The sequence below is a fragment of the Melopsittacus undulatus genome, chromosome 4 (assembly GCF_012275295.1).
Source record: "Melopsittacus undulatus isolate bMelUnd1 chromosome 4, bMelUnd1.mat.Z, whole genome shotgun sequence".
Classification (NCBI taxonomy): domain Eukaryota; kingdom Metazoa; phylum Chordata; class Aves; order Psittaciformes; family Psittaculidae; genus Melopsittacus; species Melopsittacus undulatus.
In genome coordinates this window covers 48,960,107-48,985,904 of record NC_047530.1, presented here as the reverse complement: position 1 = coordinate 48,985,904, position 25,798 = coordinate 48,960,107, and the positions used below count along the sequence as shown (strand labels likewise).

Here is a 25,798-nt window from a genome sequence, read left to right as displayed (position 1 = left end):
CAACTATGGCCTGTATTTCACTTCAAACAGATTGCATGTCTCTGTTTAAGTGACCAGGTAAGTTTCTAAAAAATCTTTAATAATATAATGCAAAATTGTTAACTCCTTATTAAAGACTGGAGGGACAGTTCTGGCTGTAGAATGTAACCTCTACTTAAGGTAGCTGAGGACAAAAGTGAAGCTAGTACAGAGCATTCAGTACAGTTCATGCAAGAACATTATCCACAACTGAAAGAGATTTTGAAAGCCCTTACAGTCAATTAACTGGGTTTGCAACAACACAAGCATCCACAGCCTATTGAAAAGAATAGGTGGTGGCAATTTTAACTTAGCTTGTATCAGTACCAAGTAAACACTACAGCTGAATGGTAAGGCATAACGCCTGCAGGATGCACTTTACAGTGTGATCCCTGCAGTTCAGGTAACAGGATTTGTCAGCAAACTCAGCAGCCCTGCCTGAAAGTTGCAATTCACTTCTATGTACAGCATCTTTCTCCAGTACACTGGACACATCCTGCACATACTCCCCACCAGAAGTAAGTTAGCAGCTATCATTACAAACCAATTATTTTTTCCACTGAATCCCCCATTATAGTGCTTTTACAGATAGCTGAAAAATGGCAGATGCTGACACTGGCAGAAACTCACACGTGATCTTACTCTCATCTTTTTCCCCCTTCTCTTCTTTATGAGAATCTTGCGTCTCTTCAGTTGTGCCCCTGAACTCTTCTTCCCAGCAGAAGATTTTGTCTGAGTTCTTTTTTTGCCTCTTACTTTCTTCCTCCTGCCTGATGGGACAAAAGACAACCAAGCATCTAGCTAAGTGCTGGCACTGCATTTTACCCTGTATTCCTCTTTTCACCTTTGCATGGCATTCAAAGCTGCTCACAGAGGCCTACAGTGTGTTGCAACAGTATAAAACAGCAGACCAGAAAAAGTGAAATCATTAGGATTCATGCAAAAGCAACCATCAAGACACTTCTGAGAAGACGTGGGATGGGGAAAGAAGAAAATACGTGTGGTATACTTCTGTAGCTGCAGCGGTGTGGCAGCACACAGCTCATCTAGAGTATTTTGTGTGATTTGGGCTCATCTACCCAAAAATTTTATTATTGCAGATGGGAACCATGGAAGATGTCCAATGCCCTTACCTGTTCTTCTTTTCTGCCTAGTAGAGGCTGGTGTAGGGGCCGGTGCAGGAGCTGGTAGACGAGGCAGTATAGAGAATGGTGCAGGGAGTGGATCAGGAACCAGTGGAGGAAGCGGTGTAACAGGACGCTCATACATGGCTGTGTTTATGCCTGAAATAACTGCCTCAATTGTTTCATCCAGAAGAGAGGGCATGAGGTACGCTGGCACATTCTGCGTGGGGGATTGGAAGTTATATGATACAGGTATTTAAAGGTCAGCAACAAGTTAGTCATAAAAGCATTCAATGAAAACAAAAATAAAAAAAGGGTTTGAGATTCAAATGAGAAGCACTTTTGTCACCAAGCTGCCAGTTAAGCAATTATGTCATCTTTCTCACCTATTGACTATCATATCATAGAGAACATGGGTACAGATTTAAACAGGGGCAATTTAGGTTAAACGTAAGAAAGAAATTCTTTACTGTGAGAGTAGTGATCCACTGGAACCGCCCAAGGAGGCTGTGAATGCTCCATCCCTGGCAGTGTGCAAGGCCAGGTTGGACAGAGCCTTGAGCAACCTGATCTAGTGGGAGGTGTCACTGCCCATGGTAGGGGAGTTGGAACTGGATGATCTTAAGGTCCTCTCCAACCCAAATCATTCTAGGATACTGTGATTGTTTTCTAGAAGGAGTTTTCTAGAATTTTCCTTATTTTAAGTCAGATTCTCCTCTTCCTTTCAGAAGTTGTAGAATTGTATGTTTCTACCAAATTCCAACAGCAGCATGAATAAAGAACCAATTAACATTACTAGTCACATGAAGGTTATTTACAGGATCTCCTTCCACACTAAATCACCATGTGCTCCTTTGCAATTTAAAGCCTTTTATATTTATGTAAGTGATGAGTAGAGTACTTTGACTAAAGACAGAGAGCAAAGCAGGCTGGAGATCCTGAAGTTCAAAAGTTCTCAGCTTGTACCATACTAGTTACCTAAAGGACTGTAATTATCCCTGCCAACAGAAACATCCAGAAACAGCTGGAGAAATTTTCAGTGAAATCAAGTAGTAAAGGATTTGAGGGACCATGGGTATTTGGGATACTTCCTTGCATGTATTCTCTGGAGCCTATTAATGTGGTTGAACTTGCACTGTGACACCACTGAGGACACTAACATCTGGACTTTTTCTCTTCAGTAACAAGCTGATTTTCACAAACATAGAAACCTTAAAAACACTGACATTCTTCAGTTTGGCTGGTGACGGTCAACAGGTTCTACTACTGTGGTAAAGGGGGTAGGACAACAAACAAGCCAATGCACAGAAGTCAAATAAACATGCCCTGTCTCCACAAAAAAACATGTTAAAAAAACCCCAGAAGTGGTGCACAAACTGTGCATAACAGCCACTGGGAATAAAAATACAATTTTGCTCACACCTGAGATGATAAAGATGCAGATTAAGAGGAAGCTACTGCAGATTTCAAAATAAAGAGTTCTGGTCATGTGCTGCACTCACCTTGCCCATGTTCAAAATCTCAGTTTAAAAGAACTCCACAACTACTAGCTATTGTGCTTTACACAACACAGACAGCTGAGCTATTTAAGAGGGGACTTATTTCAACTCTCCCACAAGGTTCTTCCAGAATACCTGAATTTGCTGGGCTGTTGTTATCCGGTTTCTGTTCACTGTTGCCCTAACTCGTTCGCTCTGCCGAGTTCTAGCAATAGCTCGGGTTCGGGCCTGGGGACGTAGCCTGCTGGTGGTAGGCGTAACATCAGCCATGATGGCAGCAACCTCTTCATCACTGACATGATCTGTGTCTTGAAAGAAAAGATGCCATGTCACTTGTCTTTCAAGAATCGAGTAGTATTCCTTTCCTTAAACCAATCACCTCCAAAGGCAGCCATTATCCTCTCAAAAGGAAATGAGCACAGACACCACTGCTTAAGACTGTTGCAGAGAAAGACAATTTTCTAGGTGACAGAAATTGCTGCTACCTTGGCAATCTGAGGTGAGGATACTAACAAAGTCTTTCCAATGTAATACAATGCAGTTGCACTAAGGTGCTGGGGTTGCCTCATGAAGGTTAAAGAATGCATACGCTTCACAGGTTGTAACTGCAGATGAAAATTTCAATAAACAAGATCCTCTTATCAGTCAAGAGTTCAAGTCAACTTTTGAACCTAAACAGAGAATACCTATCAAAACAATTATTTAAAATAGATAAAACCACGGGTTAAACACCTCTTCAAAACAGCACATGCTTCATCATCATCTAGCTCAGGAGAAAAATATTTACTTTGACTGGAGATCACAAAACCCTTACCTGCAGCAGCACTGACACCCATGGGGGCACAGGCTGGACAGAACCATTCATCTACAGGAATTTCACTCAGAGGTGGATTAAGGCATTCCATGTGATACCTCAAGGGGAAAAGAAAACAAAACAGAAGTAAAATAAAAATCAGAGAATGTGCTCCTTTCCAAGGGAAGAGAGCCTTTTACTTTTATCCACACACTGCATAAGGCAGCCATATTTTCTGAAGTTTGAAACTATGGTCTACCCATCTGCTTCTACCAACCTCCAGAGAAACGATGCTACCCGATAATTATATAAAGATCTTCAATTCTGGGTGATATTTTGATCAATAAAGCTCAGAAAAGTGAGCATATTTCCCCTCACTGTTTGGTGTATCGCTTGCCATTTGAACCCCAGCTGCAAGAAACGTGCAGAGACAAAACTGACGGTGACAAAGAGAAAGGAGAGATGTATTGAGGTGCTGGGGAGACAGAAAATCAGGAAACAACATCAGTTCCTGCAAACCAACATAGCATTAACCTCACTGGTACTTATGAGCATTTTATTTTGCATGACTAGACACAGGTCAAGTGCAAAGCCTTGTTACATTGAATAAGTGCACTGTATTGCACATACACCTGGCATAAGGAAGGCAACTGGTGATAAGGATGTCTGTGTAACTGCACAAGCCAGGTTGTAGAGCTTTAATCAGACACTGGCTTCATACAGCTGCTTGCAGGACTGAAGAATAACCATACTGACTTCCAAACACCACCTGAGATATGTGCTTGTCCTTATCATACCTCATAGGGAAAGAAGATGGTATGGTGCTCCCTGAGGCAGGCCTTCTGGAGTGTTTTCTACCCAAAAAGCTAAGCAGCTAGACTAACAGTCTCATCAATCACTTACACAGAAGCTACCCAGGAAAGCCTCTCAACATTACCCAACTTCAGTGCTGTAATTTGTTTTCAGCAATCAAAGCCCAGCCACAGCAATATGTATTAGTAGCACAGAAGTTTTAAAACAACTTATATTCCTGCTAAAAATAATTAAAACAGATTCTCCAAGTCGAGGAGATGCAAACCAAGTGCTCAGACCAAGTTCCCAAGGCAAGGAACAGAGACCACAGCCTTAAGTAAGAGTTTCAGCTTCAAATTAACAACCTTTTCTGTGACCAACTTTGTTCTTTTTCTAAACAAGGAAACCCTACCGTTATTTCTGATGTAGTACAGTATTTAACGCTCCTATAAGGAGAAAGAGTAAAGCTCTCCATTTCACTTTCACATGCCAAAATCCACTGTCTGATAATACATCCCAGTGCTGGCCAAAGAGAAAAGAAAGGGAAGGAACATCCATCTGACAGTCTAATACAATTTTACAGCAATACAAAAGAAAAACCCACACAGAGACTACAGTTGTTAGCCTACTTTCCACCCATCACCCCAACTTCAGATTGTCTTCCAAACCTGTTCCCAACCATACTGTGATAAACTCAATTTGGAGCTTCACCAATATTATGTTTATACTAAAATAGATTGTCAATACAAAAAACGGAGTATCACGTTCTTCTTGCATGAAGATATGCAGATTAGATTTTATACTCTTTCAGAGACTTGAAATGAGGTTGAAAATGATGTTTGCAACAGATCATTACTTTAAAATCAGGGTAGCAAAGAATTTTCCTTCTCTGGGCAAAGAGAGTTTATTCTCCAACTGCCACATACCAGGAATGAGATCATTTCTCCACAGCAGTATTCTGACAAGGAATATTGTTAGATTCAGGCTAAAGTCATAATAAAGACGCTTGTAGCAACAACTTAATCGTGTACTTTTCAAATGACCTCTGGGAGTTCTGATGTCATGTTATGACCCACTTGACAAGCAAAGCCTTTCAGCCCTAAAAGTCTGGACACTGGAGAACCTCCTGCAACAGCTATGTCGAGTTCTGTGCACAGCAAAGGAACCTCATCACACAGAAAATCATCCTAACAAAACTCAGTGCCAGATCTTATGGAAGGATAAGGTGATACTTGTTTGTTGGTTGTTTTGTTTGGTTTGGGGTTTTTTTAAAAAACAAAACAAACCCACTCCAAGTAAACAGATTTTACTCAGACTCATTCCTTCAGGTTCATTTACTTGTGCTCTTGCACCCACCCATTCAGAAGCACAAAGACTGTGTAACTAAGCGGTCTGGCCAGGATTATTTGTGGGGGCAAGAGACACTGGCCATCAAGTCCTCAAAACATCTCTTGGGCTCTGTGACTGGCAATGAAGTCCAATGGATTTCAAACTTTTCCTGTACCTTTAAGTTATGAACAGATGCTTCCAGGGAGAAACAGGGGAACTACTATATCTGAAGCAATACCTTGGGTTGAGATAAGGCTTATGAAAGTCCAGAAAGACCTGAAATACATGACTTCAGATAAGACCTATGAAACACTGGTTTTGGTTAAGTATTTTAAATTCGGTGTTCTGACATGCCTAATAATATTTAGCATGCCTGATTTTGCCTTTTCTCCAAAGGTGAATCAGAGTATATGGACTCTAAAGAATGCAAGGCCAGAACTACACTTACCAAAAATCTAGTTAGCTTGCTAGGAGTATTTTTTTTTTAAATTATGTGTTCATTGCAAGCAAGTATCTTTCTTTGTTCGATGGGTAACTTTTGACATCATGAAACCGACAATGCTGCCATAGTGATTAAACAGTGTAAGACTGTATATTCTAGCAGAAGACTGTAGGCCTGATGTTGTGTTCAAGTACCTTGATGCTTCTACTTAAATATTTATTTTACTTATCAAGGAGGGGAAAAAAACATGTTTGGCAGAGACAGAAGTAAGCAAGAGTAAGGACATCATTTAATAACTATGGCTATAAAGAAAAGACCTCAAAATGTCATGACACTGTGAATCTTAAGCAATTCTCCTGCACAGCGCTAGTTCCCAATCAGCTGAGATAAATCATGCACCTTTTCAAAAAGACATAAAGAATAAACGTTTTTACTCTCCAGGCACCCAGATTTTTGTGTTCATCCATGCAACATCTTCATCACTTGAAGCTATGGTCACCTGCTGCAGTGACCTGATGTGTGCAGGACTCTCCCCACATATGCTGCTAGATGACCAGAAAAGGATCCAGCGTATCATAGGGATGTTTGCACTATAAGCATATGGATACAAGTCTGGTCATATGATAAGCTTCAAGAAACAATTAAGGGACAGCCTACATCCCAGACAGTACCTGTAGACCAAATACCAGCCAGCCCTGCAGTGCCATCTGCAATCATGAAGGTGCTACATTAATTTCAACCTTTCTTACCCTGCATCACAGCCATCACACAGCAGCAGGCGATCTTCGCGGTCACTTCTGCCACACACCTCACAGAAGGTTGGGTCATCCTCTCCATAATTACCCTGAATAATCGTGTTCTCAACAGGAATCTAAATAAAAGAGGGATTCACATTTTTTGCAGAATGTAGAACTTTTTAAAACATAGTCACATCATTGGTACCTGCAGCAAAGTCTAAAAGTGAATGAACCAAACCAGCTGGTACACACTAGAAACTTCATTTGGTTCATTCAACCCACGCAGGACATGATCAAATGCTTGAAAACATCTATCTGAACTTGTTTACTGTCAAACACCAACTGCATTTCAAGAACAGGCAAAAAAAAAAGTTCCTGATATCAAAAGGAGTCAAACTAAAAGCAAGACAAAAAGAGAGCAAGCTTAGCTTTTTTCCTCTTTAAATGTGTGATTTAAATATTAATTTGCACCTCTGCTAAAACACAATAACAAACCACCACTTCATGAAAACAAACCAACTCATAAATGTCCCTTGAAAACCAACGTTTCCAATACTAAGAGCAGTAACGACTCTTCAATATTCATTTTTGAGAGGCTATTAGCACACTGTGCCTTTAAGAGGTCTCCTATTACCTTCTGTCTCTTTCCTCTTACAAGCCCAAATGATACACAGTATAGCTGGCAACAAGACATAAGAAAAAGATCATGCATAACCTTAATTATGCCTATTCATATTACAGCAGCACTTGCAGTATGGAGGGCATTTTCCCCACAGAGACAGGCTTCTTAATGCATAACAGCTCAGAGTCAAATGTCCATTACGCAAAAGAGGCAGCTATGAAAACCACCCTTTCTGCCATCAGACATGATGCCACACTTCAATCCACATGCAGTACTGCAGGAAATGTGTTTAGGGAAGAAGAAAAACTGTAACAGCTCCTTAAAAGGCAATCTCAAAATAGGAAAGAAATAAAATACATCCAGATAGTAAATATCAGATAAACATGCTAGAAATGTAAACCTTTAAACAGGTATTTCATAGCAACTGACCCTGTTGTTTGCCACAGCAGGAAGCTTACCTTTTTTAAGATTTCACCACCAAAATGTGCCCGAATGTTAATGTTCATAAAGAGGATTCGATCCACTGGACAGGAGTTGGCATTCTAGAGAGATTAAAAAAAAATAAAATCCCTATACAGTTAATAAGCACACCTCTTCATTCAATTTTTAAAAAGGACATCTTCAATTATTAATGCAATAAACATTAATGTAGTACTCATTTTGACAGCTACTGGGCTTCACATTTTAAGTACTTGAATCCAACTTACCTGGTTTACAATCAACCCACTGCATCAGAGAAAACATGCATTTTCAGAAAAGCATTTATAATACCAAAGTCATTTAATTATTATTCAATTGCCAGAGTAAAAGTTCTTCTAGATATTGCCTAGAAATACTGCTCATGTATTAGGGCATTTTCTTTCTTTTGGATGAATGAGCAAGTGGGAATGGCTTACAAACATACTCATTAACAGTGATTTTTTTGTTTATTTAACTAATTAATTACCACTGGTACTGCTGTGTGTGCAAGAAGTTTTGTTGTAAATCTCACACTAGTTTATGATTACAAGAATTACACAGGTTGCAAGGAACTAAATTCAGAGCAAACTGCTGATTTAGTATTCTCTTATATCTTTCCTACATTTAAATATTCATTGTTGCAACAGACCCTCCCAATCCAACAGCCAAAACATAGAATTCAACAAGAGATGTACAGAGAAATACACAGAAAAAAAACCAGTATTACTGATGTTTTGACTTGAAAAAATAATTTTAGATGGTCTAGCATCACACTTATGACATTACAGCTTTCAGAAAACCCAACAGATCAGTATGGGTACGAAACAGATACGTATTTCACAAACGTGAAACCTGCCAAATGGAGCAGTAACCCAAGCCTGTGTAAAAAAAAGTTTAAGAAAACAAATATAAATATTACAGTGTTTTGTTCTCATTACAGCAAAACAGCATGATCAGAGGGGAAGAAGCAGAGCACACTGGAAGGCCACAGGACATCAGGGACAAAAGAGCTCACCTTAGACCACTCCACAATACAGTCCAAGCAGAAGTAATGGGAACAGTTCTCAGGAGTCCCAACAACCTGATCCCTAAACGTGTTGAGGCAAATGGGGCAGTGTTCACCATCCTCGTCAGAAGAAACGCTTGCTCCATTTACGCGTGACTCTGCCTCCAGAGCATCAGTTGTTCCCTCCCCACTGGCCTCAGTTTCTTCCTCCTCTTCCTCTTCATCATCATCATCTTCACAATCTTAAAAAGTTAGAGATGAGAAAGAGCTCTCATTGCTGCAGGGCTTCAGCAGCGAGGGCAGAGGGGGTAGGCAGGTACCAGGTCACAGAAGATTCCAAGTAAGCTTATTTTATAGGGCAAAGCACAGCTTCCCAAGTTTGAGGCAATAATGTTTGCTGCTTTCTTTTTTCCTAAATCCCTTCACTAAAAAGTGATGGATTACTCTGGTGGAAAATAAAGCCTGATAACGTGACTAGTCTTGCAAGAGATTTGAAGGACAGACAGCAGAAAAACAGGAGGTTGTTTTGGTTTGTTTTTTTTAAATGCACTCCAAAGGAGAAGCAGCAGCAATACACTCATCTGCAGAAAAACAGATTTGAGATTTCACCAGTAAATCATGATTTTAAGGATCAAGAGATCTGGGGGCCTAGGTGGAGACTGCTTAAAGAACCTTGGGTTTGAATATAGTTAATTTTAAGCACTCAGCACACATTGTTGAAAGGTGTTCATACTTTCAGCGCAAAATACAGAAGTGTCTGTTAGTCGTTGCCTAAAACCTATGAATTTATCTGACATTTTCAAGAAGTAGTGAAAAGTTACCTAAATAAAAAAATAAATAAATCTTTTTTGGGGGTGGGGTGTTTTGTCTTTTGTCTTCTCCTGTTTGGACATAGCAGAAAATGAAGGATTAATAAGGCTTTTTGGCACCTGGCATCCATTTTTTAGTCTGTGCTCAAATCAGTCTAACTAGGAACTTGGAAAACTGTGCTCTTGCCTTCCCATCAAGCTTTAAGACATGCTAAAAAACTATTTTTGTCTATTCAAATAATAAGTTGAGTGCAGCAGTTCCAGAAGTACATAATCTAGGAAGTACATTTTCAGTAAAACTAATAAATCCAGGTAACATCTATATTCCTTTTTCAAAGAAAACTTAGTCAAGTCTTCTTTCCCCCTCCATAGCCTTAAAGCAAAACCAATTTACTTCCAAAACTCCCCATCATAAAACTCACTTTAAAGCCCCATTCCAAAGCAAACAAATCTGCTTTCCATAAGTAAAAAATAGCATCAGCCATTGCTGCAATTCTGTTTTTTTTTTTTTCCTACTTCTGCTGGGACAGAGTTCACTCCTACTGACTATAAGTACATGACTCTGGCTAGCAGATAGTCTCCAAATAGAAAAATGCTTTAAGAACTTAGAAACTGGAGAATATTACTTGTTTACTACCGCAGGCTTTAAGCATCAGCCTGACACAGCAGCATCTGTGGATTTATATTTAATGGTTAATTTTTGGAGGAAAAGTTTTCCTACCACTCTTCCTCCAATTATTAAAAAAAAGGCTGTTAATGTGCACTAACAGAACTACCTTCTAGTTCTTCATCTTCACTTTCTTCCTTATCCTCCTCACCTCCCTCTTCCTCAGGGTCATCTTCACTTCCAGTATCATCTTCTGAATCATCGCTATTTCCACCATTGCTTTCTTAAAAAGAAAAGAGAAGAAGAGAGGAAATACCTATTTGATGCAGACAGACAGACAGAACAGTGAAGGTCACACCAGAACTCCTGCTCAGGATGTTATATATGAAGTGAAACCCCAATTTTCTGACTGGTATCAAAGCTGCTTGTTCTGAGGAACTCAAGGGAAACATGCCGGCAGTTTGAGATACAGAGTTTAGGAATCAAATCAAAACAGTTCTCAGGGAAAAATAAATAAATGGTCACTAATATATCTTCACTTCTCTTTGGAGGTTAAACCAAATAGGTTCTCCAACCTAAAAATAGAAATGTGCACATGTAGAGAGGCTGCATTTACCTGTTTCACTGAGGAGCACAAGACTCTGTCTTTTGCTCTTGCCCAGTGCAGCATTCTTGTTTATCAGTTCATCCTGGCTGTCATCATCCATGGCAGGACATTGGAAACTGGCTCTCTGCAAGAAGGCAGACTTCAGTGAGGCAGTGCATCACCTACACATGCAGAGCGGGCATAAGCCCAGCAAAGAGCACCCAATGCATCTGCAGAGATGTGAATGGTAGAGGGGACATTGCTCTACAGCAAAGGCTCCTCACACCACTGATCAGTTTTCCCAGTTTCAAGTTGGAGCTTGCTGCCAGTAAGCATTCGTCATTACATGAAGTTTCACACCCCTACCAAGATAGATGAATCCAGCTGCTTATGAAATTCACTTAAGGTACAAGATTCAGCTTTATCTTGTGCTCCTGGATGATGGAAGAAGTTATAAACAGAACTCCCCATTGAATATAGGAATAGAAAACCTGCACCATCTATCGTGTGGACTACAAACAAAACACAGAACTGAGAGAGATCAGAGGCCCTAACAGGATGACAACACGTGTGTTAAATCAAAATACTGTCTTGCCCGATTAAAAAGAAACAATAAGAACTACATTCAGCTCTGGGGCCCCCACCATAAGGAGGGCTTGGACCTGTTGGTTCATGTCCAGAGGAGGCCACGAAGATGCTCTGGGGGCTGAAGCACCACCTCTATGGAGACAGGCTGAAAAATCTGGGGTTGTACAGCCTGGAGAATTCTCCAGGAAGACAACAGAGCAGCTTTACAGTACCTAAGGGGCTGACAAGCTGGAGAGGGACTTTTGACACGGGCCTGCAGGAAAAGGACAAGGGGGAATGGTTTTAAACTGACAGAGGACAGACTTAGATTAGGAAAGAGTTCTTCCCTGTGAGGGTGGTGAGGCACTGGCACAGGCTGCCCAGAGAAGCTGTGGCTGCCACATCCCTGGCAGTGTTCAAGGCCAGATTGGATGAGGCCTTGTGCAACCTGGTCTAGTGGAAGGTGTCCCTGCCCATGGCAGGGGGGTTGGAACTGGATGATCTTTAAGGTCCCTTCCAGCCCAAAACATTCTGGTGTTTCTATGAAAGAGTATGTTATTTTAGATCTTTTTTAAAAAGGGCCTTTTCACAGCTGTCATGAAACAGAGAAGTCTCAGATCTCATAACCATCATCCCACAGAAAGGAGAAGACTTGATTCAGTGCATATTAATGCAATCACATTAATTGCTGTGCATTAGCACAGACTGGCAATAAAACTGACAAATACTGAGAGATGCTTCATGATCTAATTTCATGATGACAATTAAACCAGAGCTTTTAATACATAACACTACAAAGTGTTCAGACAGACAGATCCCTGCAAGCTTCTATAAGAAAGTAATGGAAAAAATATAACTAGCTGACACTTACAAAGCTAGATATTATATCTTAATACAAGAAAAAAAAACCCTGGATTCTCCAACAAGCACAGCACAGAAGTTTCAATCAGGTGCTCTTCTCGCTCCACATTACACATCTTGCATATTAAGAGAAACTTTGGAACAAAATGTTATGTTTTATTCAAGCGCTCTTGATCTGTATCTTTACTTGCACACTCCCTTTTTGAGCCACGTAGCACAGCTCTACGTTTAAGAGCCTTAAAATTGCAGACTTAGCTAAACCAGACTGAACTGCAAATGGAGTCTTCGATGCTCAGAGGAAAAAAAAAGGCTAAAATAAAATAAAATCTAACTTCAACACAAAACCTTCCTGGTAAAGATTTCTTGTAACTTCAGGAAAAATCTTGCCTAAGAAGTTTAAACTTTTAGATGAATTTGTGACTGTTAATAGGAGTGTGCTTAAAAACAGTTTATGCTGGCTGAAAACACACAGACTTATCAAAAGCCAGGGACTCCATAACATAACTTAAAAATAAATAAATTTAAAAAAATTGACAGAAACCTTGTGAATTTTTCAAGTTTCAGCAATGCATACATATGAATTATTCAAACTCAAACTCAATTATGTAACACCTTCCAAAAAGCTAAGCTAGCCACAGCAGCGCAAAACTCATGCAAAACCAGCTGCAACACCACCACAAGGGCAGAGTCTGTCAGCACCAGTCCCACAGCACAGCAGCACCAGGCATGCTTGTTAAGTGTGAATTTACATTGTAGATTTGGATTTTATGCAGAAGCTCTGCCTGTACCACTTTTGCATTGACCTGCTCTGGAATCAGAGTGGGTTCCTGCTGACCTATCACTGCCTGAGCCACAGAGGATAACCCAAAGCCACTGTGGTATAACAGTGGATGAGCCTCCACTTCACCACCACGATGACCTTCATTTCCCAGCTCCCTAGTTCTTCTTAAAGCAAAGCAATCAGCACAGTGAGGAGAGGACCTTTTTATTTTTAAAAGCGGCTCCCACAAACTACAGTTCTGACCAACATACGCTTAACTGCATTGCCAAAGAGCATGCATTTCTTCACTGCTGTGGAATAAAACAACTACCCATGTTATTTTCGCCCTGCTGCCCCATGGAAAGATATCCTTTAAGTACAGAGGCAAACAAATCAGCTCTTGTGACTTGACAATCTAAAATGACATACTTATGCTGCAAATGTAAGCTTGTACTTTGCTCGGAGGCAAAACCCCGAGTTAAGGAAAATCTGGAATTGCAGTAAGCAATCAAGTCTTCAAATCTTGTCAGTAAAAAGTCTGGTTTGTGGATAGTTGGGAATAGACAAAAAGAAACCAAGAGAGATGGAGTAAATTTGAGATTTTAAGAACATCACAGATCTTACTTTCCAAATAACCTTTTCCAAACTGGACAGCTGCTCTAAAGAAAAAAAAATGAAAGAAGGAAACACAAGTTGATTGTACACCTAAAATGACAGCTTGTTCTCCTACTTTTTAAGAACAATAACCAGTCATTCCAAGTGTTTTTTTGTGGGTTTTTTTTCTTATGGGGAGACATTTCAAACAAATTATCACTATGAAACACATTCGTGATATCCTTCAGAGAGCTCACCCACCTGTACAAAAGCCCAGCTTTCGTTCCAGCACTTACACATCAGAATTCTTCCAACCCCCACAAAGCTAGGACTAGCAGATACAAAATACATAGGAAGCATTTTTTTATTATTATTATTTAAACCAAGAAGCTTGGTTAATGAGGAGACTGTAGTCATTCCTCTGAGGCAAACCTTAACTATGAACTTCTGTAACACAAAAGCCTAGACTGCTAAAAAGCAGAGTTAACCCTGAAGGCCATTTGACTGAGGCAATTACAGCTGCTTTCAGTTTGAGGGGTACCAAGGAACTGCCCCCACTGCTGTACCCAACAGCTTGCTGCTTGGTCACTTGGAAAAAGCCAAAGTGTGCAGTACTCTGCATGCAGCCCTTCAGCAGCAGAGGCTCTCACATCCGCTGGCCCTCTCATCTGAGAGGATCCCACTTTGTAGACCCTATTCAAAGTAATTAAGGATGCACCCACAGCAGGCGGCTCACAAGCACAGATGCAGGATAACTTGGCCAGAGATTGCTTGTCTTTGGGCTCAATACCACTAGTGCAAGACATCACCACTTACAGCAAAACCTATTTCAGTTCCCTGGGGAGGTACATCATTCACAAGTGTGAAGTGTGCATACAGAACATCCAGTGATTGAATTACAGGTTGCACACTACATCTGCTGAAGGCAGATACTGTACTCCTCCTTAACATCCTTGTTTTCAGATCCTCATTTAGAAGAGCCTCACAATATTTTAATCAAACATTAAACTGCAAAAAGCCAGTGAGTGCATGGCAGGTGTCTGATCACTTCACATGCACCAGCGCTCTTCCCGAGCGCTAGGTTCCCTTCACAAAGGCACAACCTCTCTCAGGCCTGTGGCATGTGCATTGAGCAGTGTGTGCCCCCTGCAGCATGGGTTCTGCAGCAGTATACATCATAAGCTTGAGCTTTGCTATTAAGAGAGATTACATTTTTACATCAAGCTGTCTTAAGCCATTTTAATTGTACAATCAAACAGCAATTACAAATACTTTCTTCAAGCTGTATTAGCAACAGGGTTTTCTGTTGGCTTTAAGAACAAAGAAGACTGTTTACTGAAGTGCTTGTTTGAGAAATGTTTGCTCGAGAAATGCTTGTTCTGGAGGAGACATTCAGTTTTTGAACTACAATCCTTTTACCACGAATCAGTATTTTAACATACTTTGAGTATGTTCCAGCTAGAAGTGCAGGTTTCTAACCATAAGAGGAGCCATGACCTGCAAAACACACTCAAGTTCTGTGTCACTCTGACACGAAGCTGACTGGGCCGCCTACAACAGTGAGCGATTCTTCCAGTCACGTGTGCCTTCCTTTCCAGCACCAACCCCTTTCCTCCATTTCCAACTTCTTACAGTAGTGTCTACTTTTCAGAAACAGAAGAGCTGCTAGACCAGACATTTACTTTAATCTGCTTTGGTAGTGTTCAGGATTATACACAAGCAAAGAAGCAAGTCAGATGGATCTTCTCACAGGGTAGATTTGAACACTGATCTAATGTGCAGTTCCTGAGCAGTCATGTTACAAAGAGCAGCTATGACTAAATTTAAGTCTACTAAATATTCAGACACCTGAGCTTTCAGTTCTTGTTGACATATCTGCTTTATTTGTTGGTTTGGTTTTCGTTTTGGCCCCTCTGGAAAATCACCGTCACACATCAGAAAGCTTCTGGTTTGTTTCCAATTTCATAGACTACACTGAAAGAATGTCGTAAAAATCATGGTTGTACCTGGTTGGAAAATGTCTGGATATGGTGTGACTAGTATCTGCCACCACCACATTCCAAAAGTGAAAGTAAGAGGAACTAAGAAGGGAAAGTATTCAAACTAACAAGTCTCCTACAGCTTAGAACCACACAGTGCTGACCTCTCATACACAGGGAGCCCTCTAAATCTAAATTTAGATCTGACTTTCCACTGTTTAAGTCACAAAAGGATTATCTCTTAAAAACCACTATTAGAATAGCCCATGCAGCAATTTAAATAATGGTTGTACCTAAGAACCTAGCAGATAAGGCACAGAAAATTAATCCTGGGGTAGATTAGGAAGCCCTTATCTTTCTCCCATCCTGGTCCTGCCCTAGAATTTAGCCACCCTAAATTCCAAGATCGAAATTGTCCATCAAAGCTTCCCCAGTAGCTGACACGCACTCCCCATTCTTTGGGAGTGTACATATGTTTGTAATGCAAACAAAGCACAGGCTTTGCAAAGGCACTTTTGAAGTGCAGCATTTTACCCCGAGGAGCAGCTGGGTGTTTTGTACCTCTGTATTCAAAGCAGGAGCCAAGATGTACACAGTTCCCAGCCTGTGATTCCCTGAAGCCACTAGCTCAGTTTCCAGCTGGGAATCAAACACTCTCCAATGCTACACATCCTCCTCTTTCTTAGCAGGCTCCTTTTCTTAGGAAGAGTCATACTTACTTGCGAGTTCCTTTGCAGCATTAGTCTTTCACACCATTCCCATCTTTAACTACAGCTTTCCCTGCTGCTTATAGGCTGTGGGAAAAAGCAAAACGAAATGCTGCACTTTTGTGTGCTGGGGTCGGGTGTTTTTTTGTGCATTCCCGTCAACAAAAGGTCTCAAGGCCTACTGACCTTCAAGGAAGGAAATAACGAAGCAAACTCCTCTGCAATACATCAGCAATGCATCTATGTTACAACCAGCAGGAAGAACAGTAACCAAGCCTACAAAAAGCCCCACACCTGACTGTTACTGAACACGGGGCACACAATGAGGAGCACTGAGCTTTAAAACCTGTCAGCAAGTACCGGTCCCTCTAGGCTACATCTTTAAGCCCAAACGCGCTTTGCAATAAGTTAATCTGTTAAAAAAAAACCGCACAAAAAGTCTTATTTCTGCTTTTTAGCCAGGGACCCACCGACTTCCTTGTAGAAGGCTGAAATAGCTTACAACTTCTTCAAACACACTCACACGTGCAGCACAAACAACAGGAAGGGGAGCGAGAAACAGAAACCTTCGGTTGTATGCAGTAAGTCTTCGCAGCATTAGGTTAAACTGCCGCACGGCTCCGGACCGCTCCGCAGCACGGGGCCGCCGTTGCGCCGGCCCCCACCGCGCAGAGGGCTGCCGCTCGCTCGACCGCTTCCCACCCCTTGGGACCGCTTCCGGGATAAAGGCGGCTGCGGACAGAGCGGAAGCAGCCCCGCGGCGGCCCCCCCGCTCAGCCGCATCCTCCGCCAGCGGTTGCTCAGAGTAAATCGCTACGCAGGTACCTCTGTAGGGCCTGAATTAAACACACACAGACAGCCCGGGCGCGCCGCGGCTGTCCCCTCAGGAGCTGGCAGAGGGGACGGAGGACCGCGGCGGAGGACGGCGGTTCCGCGCAGCTGCAGCTCGCGGCGAGGCCCGGCCTGGCCCCGCCGCCCTCCCCTGGCCCAGGCCAGCCCCAGAGCTACCGCCCGTGCCCGGGCACTCACACGAGGAGAAGGCTCCAGCACTCACGTCACCGGGCCCAGCAGGGCCAGGCCGCGTCACCACCGGGAGCTGCACGGCACAAAACCCCCCCACCTCGGAAGTGCTGCGGGAACACATCCGGGGCACGGCGGTGCCACCGCCTGCAGGAGCAGGACTGAACCACTGCGTGCGGGAGGGGGAAAGGAGTGAAGAGGCAGAGTGAACCATTAGAGGGAACGGGGGAGCAGAACTGCCGCAGGACTGAACCATCGGAGGAGGGGTGCACCGGGCTATACCACCGCACCGCCCTGAGGGGAAGGACCTGAGTCCCCGTGGGCAGCACCGGGCAGCGGGGCTGGAGTGCCCCACAGGAGCCGGGCGGACAGGGGCACCCCCCCTCCATCCCCGGGGTGCTCGGTGTCCCTTCGGTCGGTGTCCCCAGGCTTGCGGTGTTGAGGCTGTGAGGCCGGCGGGGAACTGCCGGGGCCGGGCCCGGCTGCTGCCTTCCCTTGCCGCACACTGACAACCCGACCTGAGCGTCGGGGTCGGGGCTACGGTCCCCAGAGAAGCCTTAGGAACGGCCGGTGGAGCGCACGTTGCCACCGCGGCAGGCTGCGCCCGGACACGCTGTTCTCGGAGGAGGCAGGCGTGCGGTCCGTGCGGGCGCGCATCAGCCTTAAGTACCTCTGTCAGGCGATGCAGATCGCGGCTGGGTTTTTTTTTCCCTCTAAGTACGCGTGGCTGATCCCAGCCCAAATGTTCCCGTTCTGCTGGCTGATCGCACGCACGTACCGGAGGAAGGGTTGTTCCCCCTCTCGCAGTGTCCCACCAGCCGTGGTGTTCTGCCCAAGCCCCTGCTCTCCGCCGGGTGGGGAGCGCAGCCCTGTCTGCTCGGCCGTGACCCAGCGCTAACGCGCACGTCCTCGCAGACACTCGGGCCATTGTCAGGAATCAGATGGGGGCCAGGGTTGAAAGTAAGGGCCTTTTCCTGACCGCACAGAGCGGAGCAACCCCTGCTCAGGCCGTGCTGCTGCCTGCCCGCTCAGGGCTTCGGGAGCGGGGCGAGGCGGGGTTGAGGGCGAGCACCCTTCTGAAGCCACTGAACACAACCCGCCTATGTTTGAGAAAACGGGATCTGCGCTGTCAGGGGGACAGCTTTTTAATTGCACAGTAATGGTCACGGCGGTTGCTGGGCCCCGGGGACATGTTTCCCTTTGTGGCTTCCTCCCCGAGCCCGCGGGCTCAGTCCCCGCTGCACGACGGCACCGGCAATGAGGGCCGGGGGCTGCCGGGCGCTCCCCGGCGCTTCCCCGCAGTCAGCGGGCGCGGTTCACTGTCACCGCTTACACCGACCAGTTGGGAACAAAGGGAAGAGCTGCAGGGCTGGAACAAGTGGGGGCTGCCCTCAGGGAAGCACCGGCCGTGTCAGCAGGAAATTTCATCCCGGAGATTAAGCGCTGAGCCACGAGCTCGTTCGGAGCTGTCGGGGGAGCAGGGGCAAAGCACCCCAGACAGGAGCCTCGCCAGGGCAATGGCAGGCCCCCTCCTCCAAGCCCTGAGCGGTCTTGCTGTTCGTTAGAACACACATCATCCCATCTCACCCTTCGCTCGGGTAGCAGGCGAGAGGTTCGTCCGCCACAGCCGCGCCGGCCGTGCCCGGCTGGACCCCAGCCAGCCCCACTCCGCGCTGGACGGTTTAATGCGGCGCGCAGGGAGGTCCGAGCAACGTGCCGACAGCCAGCTGTGCAAGCACCGCTGCGAAACACACTCCTTCCCTGTCTGCTCGCAGCCGGGGGAGGAAGGATTTAACGTATTTATTTATTTACTTTAAAACCAAACATGAAATGTCAGGCACCGTCTGAAGAAGAGATGGCAGCCCACGGCACGCGTGTCCCGCGCAGCAGCCCGGCAAGGAGGTGTCTGGGCAGCACCCAGCCACGTTGCTCCACACGAAATACCTGTTTTTAAACAAAGTGACATTTTCCACTGCCACGCCTGACTTTCGGTGTTGGTTCAGGGGCCTGTGTGCGCCGTGGCCGATTTCGCTCCAGTCTGGGCGCCAGCCCTGTACTGGGGAAGACATTAAAATACGTGACTTTTTCCCTATGGCTGCTGGGTGAAAACAAAAAAGCCCCACACAACACGCGCACGAAATGACAACAGAGGCTGTCATTGTGCGGGCTGTCACGCAGAAGAGGGGCTGTCCCCATCCCCCCTGCCCACCGGCAGCGAGAGAGCAGAGCCGCGGATGGCTGGCACACGCTCCATCAAAACACATAGGGAAATCCTTTGCCGTCGGTAATCACCGTCGGCTATCGGGGAGCCCGCACTAGGTTTTGCTTCCAAGTCTTGCACCACACCTTGCAGGAAGAGCACCAGGCAGCAGAACGCCCATCAGAGCTGCGACAATTTCCTCAAGGGATGCAGAACCAGTGCCTTCTGCTAGACAGCGGGTGTTACCAGTTCAGCAGGGATGTGGTGTCTGGCCAGTTTGGTCAGCAGCCACTTTTGTACCCAAAGTGTCCTTTCTCTTGAACACCAGCAGTGTGAATGAAGTGGGGGGTCCCACTACATGTGCCTGCTCCCCAGACACGCTCTAGTTTCTGGTCTGAGAAAGGTGTGTATCTTTGGGCAAACGGGAGCCAGCCACACACCCGACTCTCCGTGTGTGTGCAGCAAGGCTCTTCACCTCCACAGAACAGTGCTACGTCCATCCAGCACTACCTTTGGCACTGAGAAAACCCTCGCTGGGGCACCCCAACATTGTCAGCGTTTCAACCGTTTGTCTGACAGCTTGTAGGTTGATAGCCAAGAGTGAACTCTCACAAAAAAGCACAAAGTGCTTTTTTGGGGGGGAAAGACGCTACTGGCAGAAGATGCCCGGGTCATCCGGTCCCTGACCGCGGGGTTCAGTGGGGGCTCCAGGCTGCGGGACCCCCGGGAGCATCACTCTGTGGCCAGGTTTTCCAACCTAGAGAGGAACAACGGGAACAACTATATAACAAATGAATGCAGCGAGGTGAAATTCACCACCACGACGTGCAGAGCGGCAGCGGGGGGTACACGGCCGCAGTACACCCCCCCCTCCCCGCGTACGTGCGCCCCGACACTGCCCTGATGGCACGGCCCCGGCGGACCGTACCATGGGCGGGCTGCGGCGGGGGCGGGAAGGGGACGGAGGGGAAGTAGGGAGGGAAGTGGGGGGGGCAACGGGGCTCCGTGTAGCGGGGAAGGGGTCCCCGCTGGCGGCGGCCGGGTAAAGGGGGCACCGCCAGCGGCAGCGGCCTTAGGCTTAGCGGCGAGGGCGGGGAGGGGGTCGGCGGGGCGGGGTGAGCGGGAGGCGGGCGGCGGTTCAACAGGTACAAATGGTTCCTCCCCGCAGCAGCGACGTGCAGAAGCGAACGCGCCGCGCCCGCTGCTGTCACTGACGGGGGGGCGGAGGAGGCCTCTGCCGCCTGGCGGTGACGGAGCCGCCATTGGGCCGCGCGGCGTGGGGGCGGGGCCAGCGGGCGGGCGGGCGGCGTCGCTATTGGCAGGCGAGGCGTGGTGGGCGGGGCGAGGGGCCGCGGCGCGCGGCGTGGGCCGGGCCGGGCCGGGCCGGGGCAGAGCGAGAAGTTGGCGACGGCGGCTGCGGGGGGAGCGCGGAGCCGCGGAGCGCAGGTGAGCGGCGGCCGGGGCCGGAGGAGGCACTGCGACCCCAGGGCGGTACTGGGGGGGCCTCTCCCGGGGGTGCTGCGCGGAGCTGCACCCCCCGTGCAGGGATGCGCCGCGGAGCCGGGCACGGCGCGACCCCCCTCCGCCCCCGACCCATCCTTCGCGCTGTCTCCTGTGCTGCTTGCGGGCCCCGCCGCTCTCCGTCATCCTCCAGGAGCAGGTGAGCCACTGACTAACGCACATTGTGCTCTCGGCGACTCCACTGTGCGTGTGACAGCGGCTAACCTGCTCCTCGGACACCGCTGTGCGGCCGCCTCACCTCCACGGACCCGCGCCGCGACGCCTGCGTCCCCTCCGTGCCACCCGAGTGAGCGGCTTCGGCGTGAGGAGGAGCCGTCCCCCCGTGAAACGCCACTGTCCTGCCTCCAGCAGCTTCCCATCCTTGGCCCGGCAGACCCCTGACATGCAGAGATAGCGCCTTGCACCCCCGGCGTGGTGGGGTGTGAAAAGGTTTAAGGTTTCATGCAGCCGGGCTCGGTGTGTCCAGCGCCAACGGAGATGAGTGGAACGGGCCGTGGCGGTGTGTGGGTGCTAGGAGCCCCTGGTAAAGTTGCGCCGGAGGGATGCTGTGCCCCTCTCTCTCCTTCCCTGCTCTTCTCCAAAGTCAGTAAGTGCTAGTGGACTCTGTACCAAGTTAAAGAGGCGCTTCATCCCAGCCAGTGACGTCTTGATACCCAGTCAGTGACTAACTGAAGTGCTATTGCCAAGGGTGTGTTAATAGAATAAACTGCCTGGTATTGCCCCGGATGAGTCACCTTTAAAAAGAGACTCTCTAGTCTGTTAAATGAACAACAGAAATGAGCTTCACTTTGCTTTTCTGTGGCCGTTTTGTTTCTCATCCAGCCCCCCCCTCCTTGCACCCAGCTTACCCCTCCTTGCGCCAGGGCTCTATTGGGTCCCCAGCCTTTGGCTGGGTTCTGGCAGGGCTGTCTTGCGCCATCACACCGTGATGTCACGCAGGCGGCTCTGACTTCATGGCCCCAAGGAGCAGGAAGGCGAGCGGGGCAGGGACTCCTCCAGCCGCACAGAGTGGCTGTCACTAGAAACGGAGGAAGTGACGACGCAGATTGCTTCTCCTCCAAAGTTCTCTCTTGCAGTTTTAGACTGGTGAAGAAGCTGGTATTTGAAACTTACCCTTTTTAAAGCACAGCACAGCTTTACCAGCAGCTTAAACTCATAATAACCAGCCAGGATTCACCACAGCCTGCTGAGGTTTCCTGGAAGGGCTCAGGTCTTCTTGTTGCTCACATGTAGCCCTGGACTTGTTACAAAGGCTTGGTCTGGAAGACTCAGCAGTGCTCTGGTCAGTAAGTAGTTAATTCCTCAGAAGGCAGAGCAATGTCGTCGGTGCTGATAGAGACTGTCACAGAGTAATTTTGCCTGTCCCCATCTCTCCTGCCCTCACTCATTTGTTGTGTCTCCCTTTGGGTCCTGGACGAGCATCTGCTCTTCTGCAAGAAAAAATCAGCTCCCTCTGTGCCCCATGCAGACTGGGTGAGTGCACGGTGCTCAAACCGTGAAAAGAGTGAAAAGGGTGAAAAGAGAGGAAAACCACCTGAATTCACCAAAGCTGCTTTCTCACTTGCTCAGAAGCCAGGTGGGCCTTTTTCGACTGGGGGGTCAGATAAGTTCATAGCTTTCTCAGCCGCAGAAGGCTTTCCTCCTCCCTAGCTACACTTACAGCATCTCCCCACTGCTAGTGCCGAGCAAGCAGGAGCACAGCGTAGCCACGTGGAGAGCAGGGAGAGGGAATCCTGGTGCAAGATACACCTGTGTATGAGCGTGTCTGTGGGCACAAACGGAAGCCCCGTGGTCCCCTGCCACCCCATTTCATCGGATGTGTAACTGTACATGTAACAAACCTGCATCTGAAAATGAAGGTGCTTTGTTTCTTCTTGAAGAAATATCCCTGTGTGTGGGGCTGTGCTGCCCAATGACTAACAGCTGGAGATGCCACTGGCAGAAGCAGCTCTGTGGGTTGCCTGGCAAGGCTTGTCCCAGTTCCCACGAGCAGCGTGGTGGTATGAATTTTCTACTACCTATGGAACCATCCTGCTCAGCTCCAGTAAGCAAATGCAAGGGGTTGAATTGAAGTTTGTTTGGTTTTGCTTTTATTTTGTGTCTCTCTCCAGTAAGCTGTGGTAAGTAAACAGCTTAATTCCTGTTTTTAGCATTCTTGTGGTATGATTTAAAACTAAGCTGCTCTGCTGTCACCTGTGCTGTCTTCAATAAATAGTGCAAAACCAGTGCTTGAGTGCTTATTACTGTATTATTGGGTGCTAGACGAGGTGAAGAGGAAAGCTGTACCTTCTCGGTGACATACCTAATGTGCATTGCATGCCCCGTGCCTCCTACCTATTATTTTACCTCTGCAGCCAGTGAAGGTGGCTTGAAAAGGAGAGCAGAAGGGGTGCTACCTGGTTGTCTCTCAAGCAGAAAGCCCAGCACCAGGGCTAAGATACCCCTTACCTTCATGGTTTTTGGTAGCTAATGAGCAGACTGGTAAGGACATGCTTAGCTTGGCAACAAGAATAGTTGGTGCTAAAAGCTCTTGCTCAGAAATGATGCTGTAAGATTTCAGGGGAGAGGCAGGAGTGTGCTTTACAGGAGGGGAAGATGCTTGACTGTCAGGCCTGTTACACTGAAGGGACTTCTCTGTTCTCCTCACATATTTTGCTCTCTTGTTTCAGCTCTTTGCAGAGGGAAGCAAGCAGGCCTAACGCTTCAAGCATTGTGCTAGGAAGTGCCTACCCTGTTCTGTCTGTAATGTGTACCAATGGCAGGTCGATGGTGAGCCTCACCGAAGGAGCAAGCTGGCCTGTGAGGAATAGAAGGAGTACATGAATTGTTTAAGAGGGAGTCAGTCAGTTAAATGCAAACATGGACTTACATAATACATCCTAAAAAAAAAAAAAAAGGAATAAAATTTCTGCTGGCAGGAGGTTCCATTGGGAGAGAAACTTGCTCATCCATAAACAAGGAAATTTCCCAGCTTCCTCTAGTGCTTTATGGTTTTTTAAATCTTTTTCAGTTTTTGTTTTATTTCTCAGGTTAAGGTAGAATGCACTCAGTCTTTGCCCTGAGACAGAGAAAGGAAAACCATCATAGGGAGAGCAGATAGTGCTCCCTGCACAGACACACATGCCAGTTCAAGGAGATTCTCTTCTCTCTCTGCAGTGAACTACCCTCAGAGGAACTGTGCGCCCAGGAGTGAGCAGCAGAGCATCTGTACACAGCTTGGGCAGCAAAACCAACAGGCATTTTCTCCTCCAGTCATTCACACCTTTCCTTATGTAACTGGTGCTGAAGCGTGTGCTTGCCAAGTCCAGGGGCCGGGAGGCACCACAAATGCTTGCTTCTAGCACTCTAGGTGAGATTTAAGGGGGAAACTCAGACACTGGGGAACTCGTACAAACCCATGACCGCAAACTGGGTGTGTTTCAGGTGTATGCAGCTGTGCTGCCCTTGAGGAACTGTACTGGTCTGGGGCAGCACCATCTGCAGAAGATGCCTGACCCAAAGAGCTGGCACAGCCCAGGGTAGGTGGGTGAGGATCTGGGAGCCATGTTATTTGCTTATGCAATATTAAAAAAAATGGTAGTAATTGGGTATCACAGAAAGCAGAAGAGGCCCAAGGGCTGGAGGTGGCCGAACTGCTCTGCTCAACCGCGCCTCGGCCTGAGAGGCTGCAGATCTAATTAAAAATAAAAACTCAAAAGGATGCTGAGGCTGATCACCAGTGAAAAAACAGGTATGTCCTTTGTGTTGTGATTGCTGGGTGCCACCCGAGCTGGTGGTGAGAAGCATTCAAGGAGGGAGAAGACCTGAATCCCATTCCTGCCTGCTGCAGGGAAGGAAGAAGCTGGTCCACAGCTCCTGAGGGACATGGGGACATGGCTGTCCTCTATTCACCCAAGCACAGCATCCTCGAGGCACCTGGTATGCTTGGATCCTTGCCTCAGCCACAAGCAGCTGGTTGTTCCCTCTCCAGTACGCATCGTACGCTGGGCTTTTGGTTTGTGTTTTTGTTTTTAGGAGAAAAAACAATAATTCATTCGCTCTGTTTTAATCTCATAACAATGAGTAATTCCTTCCTAGCACTCTGTAGTGGCCTAGAAAAGGACAGCATCATCTCCACTGTAGCAAGAAGGCTTCTCCCAGGGCATAAAATTTTAATTAGGAACAATCACGCAGCCTTGAAATGGGAATTGTGAGCAGCAAAAAAAGTCAAACCATCAATAAAATATTCAATGGCAGAAATGTATTATTGACACAGCCTTTGGAGCAGAGAAAGGCAGGGGAGCCAGAGCAGGTATTGAGCTTCAGTGGGTTAAATAACACGTGGGGACCTGCACACTCACCATGCCATTGCACACCCCCAGTACCAGGAGGAATATAGGTCACCCGCGGGTGGGAGTTTCCCAAGGTAATAAATGAGTTTGATTAACGCCTCTCCCCATTCTGGTGTGCACCACAGCAGGGAGAGAGGCGTTAATCAAAGTAATTTATCACCTTAGAAAACACCGCTGCCTTTGCAGCAGCTGGGTGATGGTTTATGGGACACAAAATGCCACAGCCTTGCACTGGAAAAGCAGAGGTAGCTCCAAGCCATGGCACTCACCGTAACCCTCTGTGTGATGCTTAAACCTCTGAGAGACACAGCCACATCATGCTGTCCCCCATCCCACACATCAGTTCCAAACCCTGCATCCCAGCACTCAGGGCCAAAATCTGCAGTGATGCATATTTTTTAAACCTGTATTTCCCTTGCTATTCCCCCGCCCCAA

At 46.7% G+C, this 25,798-nt stretch overlaps 1 protein-coding gene and 1 long non-coding RNA gene across 6 annotated transcripts in view; one reads left to right on the top strand and one right to left on the bottom strand.

Moving 5' to 3' along the window:
* Positions 1-18,108, bottom strand: part of PHRF1 (PHD and ring finger domains 1) — a 29,780-nt gene extending 11,672 nt beyond the window's left edge. Inside the window, exons 1-10 of one of the 5 annotated variants that reach the window (XM_031049038.2) lie at positions 18,090-18,108; positions 10,854-10,968; positions 10,407-10,520; positions 8,831-9,063; positions 7,815-7,898; positions 6,747-6,868; positions 3,456-3,553; positions 2,777-2,949; positions 1,152-1,362; positions 649-788 (exon numbers count right to left, since the gene is read on the bottom strand). In XM_031049038.2, coding sequence (XP_030904898.2) covers positions 649-788; positions 1,152-1,362; positions 2,777-2,949; positions 3,456-3,553; positions 6,747-6,868; positions 7,815-7,898; positions 8,831-9,063; positions 10,407-10,520; positions 10,854-10,944 — 1,266 coding nt within the window. In that variant the 5' untranslated portion in view covers positions 10,945-10,968; positions 18,090-18,108. Of the gene's footprint in view, positions 1-648; positions 789-1,151; positions 1,363-2,776; positions 2,950-3,455; positions 3,554-6,746; positions 6,869-7,814; positions 7,899-8,830; positions 9,064-10,406; positions 10,521-10,853; positions 10,969-16,761; positions 16,781-17,320; positions 17,450-18,089 lie in introns of those variants that run through there. The other 4 variants (XM_031049036.2, XM_031049039.2, XM_034061725.1 and 1 more) reach the window with 4 other exon arrangements.
* A 2,803-nt stretch (positions 18,109-20,911) lies between these two features.
* Positions 20,912-25,261, top strand: LOC117436155 (uncharacterized). Its single transcript, XR_004549593.1, has 3 exons — positions 20,912-20,957; positions 24,189-24,381; positions 24,456-25,261. It is a non-coding gene; the product is annotated as an uncharacterized lncRNA (long non-coding RNA).
* Positions 25,262-25,798: the final 537 nt, after the last annotated feature.